At 43.7% G+C, this 6,564-nt stretch overlaps 1 protein-coding gene across 1 annotated transcript; it reads left to right on the plus strand.

Moving 5' to 3' along the window:
• Nucleotides 1-2,486: 2,486 nt before the first annotated feature.
• On the plus strand, nt 2,487-5,912 carry PRB4 (proline rich protein BstNI subfamily 4). The gene is made up of 4 exons (XM_071210170.1): nt 2,487-2,620; nt 3,484-3,519; nt 4,468-4,714; nt 5,814-5,912. Exons 1-4 carry the CDS (start codon nt 2,557-2,559, stop codon nt 5,830-5,832), a joined length of 366 nt encoding a protein of 121 aa, XP_071066271.1. The 5' UTR covers nt 2,487-2,556; the 3' UTR covers nt 5,833-5,912.
• The last annotated feature ends 652 nt before the right edge of the window (nt 5,913-6,564 follow it).

The raw sequence follows: 6,564 nt of genomic DNA on the forward strand, positions 1-6,564 counted from the left end.
CTAACAAAATTTTAAAAGACATTTGGCAAATCAAGAGAAAATATTTGGAAGCGGATGTGACTCAAGCAGTTGGGCTCCTGCCTACCACATGGGAGGTCCCAGGTTCAATTCCTGGTGCCTCCTAAAGAAGATGAGCAAGACAGTAAGTCCTCTCACTGTCTTGACGCTATCAAGAATCACAGCAAAGAAATACAATGAGAGACACAGCAAACAGGAAGCAGAAGTGCCTCAAGAGATTAGGCACCTCCTCCCACTTAGGAGGGCCGGGGTTCAGTTCCCGGCACCTTCTGAAAAGAAGACAAGTACACAGCAAGCTCAAACAAGTAAATAAATCTTTAAAAAAGAGAGAGAGAAAATATTTTCAAAATGTCTATTACACAAAGGATTGATATCTACAATACATAAAGAAATTAACCCAAACAATAAGAAAACTATAAAAAAATCAAAATAGACAAATATTATTGCAGAACAGGCACTCAGGCTCATTTAAGCGACCGTTAGCATGATTCCCGAAGGCATCAGATTTCCTGATCCTAAGGCTGAAGAGCTGAGGGTGACACGTGTTCCTGCCTGAATGTACGGTACTTGAGGCTGTGGTCACACTGGAAATTATAAAACTCTGCGAGAGATGGTGGCCCTGGTCCGATAAAGGTACATGTGGCATCAGTCCCCGTCAGCCTGCGCACTTGGCAGGTGTCTCAGCCTGACTTAGGAATACCTGAGCCCGGAGGGGACAGCTCCGTTTCAAGCAAATCTGAGGCTTTCGGGGGCTCAGCACCCCACACCCCATTGTCCTGGGTGATGTTGCTGATCTCTCTGCCGTTTTCTGTCCCCCCTCTCTATTCTTTGAACAAGTTAACCTTATTTGATTCACTCAAACGGTGCCTGTGAATGCCCTTTCCACCAATCGGGGCTGAATATGGCCAGTCAGCTTACACACAGAAAGGACACACACACCACTAACAATGATGAGGAAAGAGTTTCACACTCACTAATAATCAGGCAAGCATACACTAAGAAAAAGTACCTTGTTTGTATACTTGAGTTGCAAAAATATGAAAGTATAAGATATCAAGGAATGAAGAGGTACCAGCCTACCATTATCTTCAGATGCTGCTTCTAACACTGTAAATTAGTATGGCTATTTTTTAAGGCAGTATATATCAACATTTTTCAACTATATACTCTTCCGATTCTAGCAGAACTTGATTAAAAAAAAAAAAAAAGAAACAGGGAAGTAGATGTAGTTCAGTGGCTGAGCTCCTGCCTCCCACGTACAAGGTCCAGGGTTCAATCTCCAGCACCTCCTTAAAAAAAAAGAAACAACACAATGCAGTTGTACTGCATAAATTGTGGCCACTAAACTGTCAGTGGAGATGACTAGAAAATATTTCCTAGAAGAAATAAGGCCCACACTGAATCTTATGGAACATTCTATAAAAGGGGGACAATGTGGAAGAAATCTTAGAGACGTGAAATAGCATGTTTCATTCAAGGAACCATGCACTCCTGTAGATAAACTTTTGCTCTGCTCTTGAAAGCCCGTGGTCACTTCTGTTTTCACTGTGTCATAAGTCTCCCTAGTAAAGACACTAATAAAAAGAGAATGCTGTGGATCACCTGTGTTCTACAACATCAAACATTCCCAGATTAGAGCCAGATCCAGAGAATTTTGGACAATCTTTGTGGGCCTGGGCAGTCTGAGGCCCAACTTTCTGTGATGCTTATCTGTCCAAGAATATGTTTTCAACATGGAATTTCAAAGTTACAAAGAAAACATCTATATTTCATTGACAACTTTAGCTAAACATCATATATAGGGGAGCGGATGTGGCTCAAGCAGTTGAGTGCCTGCTTCCCACATGGGAGGTCCTAAGTTCGATCCCCAGTGCTTCCTAAAAAAACAAACAAACAAACAAACAACAAGCAAACAAATGAAAAAACCAACTCCAGGGAGCTGATTTAGCTCAGTGGCTGAGTGCCGGCTTCCCACATACAGGGTCCCAGGCTCAATCCCCAGCCTGGGGACTTTTAGTACCTTTAAAAAAAAAATCACACACACATGTACATACACACCATGAATGGTGGAGTGTGCCTATTCTAATGGCCAGAGGTATTGACCTTCTTCACTTTTGGCTTTAAGATTGCTGCCCACTCACACACACACACATACACAAACATACACACCACAGTGAAAAAACAGAGACAGTCTCACCAGACTGAAAATGAAAATCAAATGATGACATAATTCAGTTCTGACATCTGTGTTGATTGCTTGGACACGTTCTCTCAAGAACATTGCCCATGTCACATGTTGTACCTACAAGGAATGAGATCCTCACAACATCCTATCCACCCCATCCTGCTGGGCTAAGTTCCAAAGCGAAATAAGGGATGCAGATGACATAATGTGAGCAAACTAAAACCCAGTCTATCAGGTGATGAGGTCCAGACAGTATGGAGCACAAAGGGCCATTGTTCTGATGTTCTTCATAAAGGAAGCTTCCCAACTTCTCCCAGCACAAAGGTGGGAGTAACTCCAGAGCTTCCTCCAAGATGCTGCTGGTTCTGCTTTCAGCAGGCTTGCTGGTCCTGAGCTCAGCTCAGAGCACAGACAATGGTACGGGACAGGCGCAGGAGGGGCTAACTCTGCTTGGGGCTTGGGAGACCTGGCCTCAATGAGGGAGCATCTGGGGAAGGGAGGAGGAGGGGAGAAAGTTCTGATGGCAAAGATCAGGGCAGTTTTCATACCGAAGCACTTATAATTTATTCAAAAAGCAGCTGGAACCTGGTGACGAGTTTCAACCAGAGAAGTGATGAGATAAGATTTGCATTTCTAGAGAGGTCTCTGTGATATGAAGGAGGTCCTAGAGGATGGCCCGATACAGGTAAGTCCAATTGTGAGGAAATTACAGTCATCAAAATAGGCAGTGGGTGAAGGAGGCCTTGCACGGTAGATGGGGGAGATAGATACACACCAGAGCTATTTCAGAGATAGACAACAGGATGTGAAATCTCTCTCTTTATCTACATAGAGATATGGAGATATCAAGGTCCCTTTTTCCCTTCCATTCACATTTAATATTCAGCGTGCTGTGAGCAATATTTGGAAGAGTATATCCAAACGTTTACTCCGTTTAGTCCCCTTTTTAGAAAGCATGTTAAGGTAAACGAAGTATTTAATGAAGAAAGAAAACAACTACAATATCACATTGAAATACCCACAGCGCTTAACCTAATTTAGCAATAGGTTTCGAGGAATCTCAAGAGAAGGCAAGAGACAAGAGAAGGCTTTTCTACCCTCGTGCAGTGGTTGATAGGCACCACAACAAGCCTGCCACTCCCTGTCGTCTTGCTCCTTTCAACAGCATGACCAGCAGTGGCTGCCACCTTTAATGTAGGGCAAGTGCCCCTTTCTCTGTAGAAGACATGAGCCCTGAAAGTTTCATGACTTGTCATTTCATCCTGTGCCTCTTTTCCTAGATGTCATCACCGAAGGACTCGTCACCGTAAACCCAGGTATTAATTACCTAATAAATTAATAATTAATCTTCAATCAACTTTCTTTCCCTTTTTTCTTAGTGATTTTCCAGGTTTTAGTGATTTATGATAATTGTTTTCTCTTCAGGAGTTGAGTAGTATTAATTCCCCTAAAGATTTTGTAACAAATCTCACTCGATCTTGATTCTGGGGACCAGGGGCAGGGCTGCCAGCTTGGATAACAGAGATCCTGGCTTGGATGACGAGAGCAGGAGGCTGCCTGTTCCCCCAGCCCAGGAGAGAGGGCAGAAGAAAGGCAAGGAGTCCCACTTCTGACTTCTCCCTCCAGCTGAGAGCCTAGCAAGTGTTTTCCTTCTTTCCCAGTATTCCTCTTTATAAATATTTGAAATGCAAAGTTGAAATGCAAAGAAATGTGACTCTGGGTCCCTTTTGTCTATGTTTTGCCCATTCATCTATGTCCCTGAAGATGATAAAAATGGACCACTTGTCTTCCATGAACACTTGGTGGGCCATCTCTTTATCCTTCTCTTCTCCCTCTTGTTATTTCTCTACCTGGGTTTTGGACCCAGGCGAACCAGATCTAGTTTCCAGAAAGGGTTCAGGTGCCCAGATGTTGAGTCCCAAGTGGCAAGTTATTTCAGAGGACTAAAATATAGTTGGCAATATAACTGACATTTATGATTCCTTCGTTTCTCTTCTTTGAGATGTCCTCTCAAAATTCTAAGAAAATACCCAACAACTCCTATTTGCCAACTTTAAGGGCCCATGCTTGTCCCTTTCAGTGGTACAAAGAAACAAGACTTTCAGTAGCGAAGCGCTGGGTGAGAATGCAGTGGGAGGGAGCATGGTTAGCAGTTGAGGGTCGGGTTCTTGGAGTGAAGGCACTGCCTGGCCAAGCCAGCAGAGGTAAAATGAGAGGAGAGTCTTCCATCACGAGCTGATTTTTTCTTGTGTGCACCCATGCAGCTGCAGAGGGCCCAAGCCAGAGCCAAGGTCAGGAACGTCAGGGACCACCTCCTGATGATGGAAACCAAGCTCCTCCCCCATCTCCTCCTACAAACCAACAAGGACCAACACCACTAGGAGGCCCTGACCGTAAGAGCCTCCCACCTACTCCGGGAAACCGCCAGAGACCACCACCGCCTCCCCGCGGTTGTGTGCATCGTGCCCACCCCAAGGTCAACTACTCTGGTGATCTGAAAGTCAACGACAGGTATGGCTGAAGTTCACTCTCCATCAAAGGCCCTAGCTCCTGCAGTTCTCAGACCTGAGCGTGCCTCTGAATCACATGGCAACATGGTGAAATGGCCTAGTCCTGGAACCCATCCTAAAGACTTTTATTCAGATATTCTGGGATAGGGTAGCAAGCCCCAATTTTTCATATGCTTGACAAAGTAATACTGATACAGACCGTATTTTGAGAAACACTGCCCCAATTTTTCTTTTTTCCGATGATTACGTGTCTAAAACTGGGTTGGTATTTAGATTCTCTTTGGCTCCTCTGCCTCCTCGCAGATCCATGTCTCCAGATTCATATCAGACCTCTTGGATCTAGTATCCCTGCTAAATGAATTTTAACTTCATGCTGCTAAATTTTAGTTTTTAAAATAATTATGTTTAAATTAATACAGACTCCAGGCAAAAAATAAAAATCAAAGAACAGAAGGGTATGAAGCTAAATCTTAAAGGCATATTTCAACCTAGCCTCACCCCTTTCTCCACCCCAAAATCCACCACCTTACCTCTTTCTTGGACATCCTCTTGGAAATATCTATGCCTATGTAAGCATGTATAATTTTTTTCCCCACAAATGATATCACACTTTATTTGCAGACCTACATGTTGTTTCCTAATAACAATATATCTTGGAAAACTTCCACATCAGTTCATAGAGAGATATAGGTCTATTCAGTCTTTTTTACTAATTGTCAAGTATTCCATTGTGTGGTTGTGCCTTGATTATTTTCACCAGCTTCCTGTCAATAGACTCTTAATCTGGTATCAGTTTTTCACTATTATAAGAAATGTCGCAGTGATCATCTCTGTAGATATCTTTGCATATTTTCAATAGCAACCGAAAGATAAACAACCTAAGAACAATCATCTTGTTTATTTATCTTGTAAGCAATAATTGAGAGCACATTATCTGCTGGACATGTAAAAATAGTGAACAAAAAAAAAAGTTAAGAAGGAAAGGAGAGAGGGAGGTGGAAAAGGTGGGGGCATGGCTCACACACCTCAGTAATCCCAGCAAGGGATTAGAAACTGCCTGCCATATAATGTCTTCCCTATAACATTCCTCTTTGTTTCAGAAAATCAGTAAGAAGATAACGGTCCTTCAGAAAGCCTTGACTTCAGATCAATGCCATCATAACTATCAACAGTAGACCAATAAAACAGTCAGCATCCAACTTCTGATTTCCGTCTCTTCCTGATGTTTGTGAGTCTAGAATTTTAAGTCTCTTAGGGAGTGAATCATTTCCCCACAAAAGGCGTGTTCAGGTCCTGGTCAAAACTTTCCAGTGAATTTCCAACACTTTTATCACCCCAGAACAAAACCCAAATTTGTTACTATGGCCAGGGTCCTCCATGACTGGGCCCCTACCAGTCACATCACTTCTGAGGTGACGCTGTAAGAGAAACCTTGGCTTCATCTGGGTCGCTCCCTTCTCTTCTCTTCTGCTCCCGCCGCTCTCTCACCCTGGGGGAGGCCCGCTGTGATGCTGAGCAGCCCAGTGGAGAAGACCACCCTGTCCACGTGGTTCTCTTGGCCCTTCCCTCATTCAGCTTCGGAGAGGGAAGAAGGACAAGACTCCCAGCTCCGGTCCTATCTTCTCCCCTCTTAACCTCAGATAACCTCACTCTTCCCAAGTTGTTCCTCGCCTGGACAGAGGTGGAAGGAATGATGGACAGCTCTGCAGTGAGGGTCAGGCTCCAGGTGCTCAAGGTGCTCTCATGGTGGCTTGTTTAGAATGAGGAAGTGCTTATTATCTTTTTTTGGTAGCTAGGTCCTATTGTCACCAGAATCAACACTATTCTGTAGATAAAACCACCTGGCAATTA

The sequence above is a fragment of the Dasypus novemcinctus genome, chromosome 20, assembly GCF_030445035.2.
Source record: "Dasypus novemcinctus isolate mDasNov1 chromosome 20, mDasNov1.1.hap2, whole genome shotgun sequence".
Taxonomy (NCBI): Eukaryota; Metazoa; Chordata; class Mammalia; order Cingulata; family Dasypodidae; genus Dasypus; species Dasypus novemcinctus.

What these genes read in the sequence shown, in the direction of transcription:
- PRB4 (XM_071210170.1), top strand. Translation starts at nt 2,557, where the DNA reads ATGCTGCTGGTTCTGCTTTCAGCAGGCTTGCTGGTCCTGAGCTCAGCT. An exon ending in AGCTCAGAGCACAGACAATG is followed by an intron (nt 2,621 to 3,483) that starts GTACGGGACAGG and finishes CTCTTTTCCTAG; the next exon opens with ATGTCATCACCGAAGGACTC. An exon ending in ACTCGTCACCGTAAACCCAG is followed by an intron (nt 3,520 to 4,467) that starts GTATTAATTACC and finishes GCACCCATGCAG; the next exon opens with CTGCAGAGGGCCCAAGCCAG.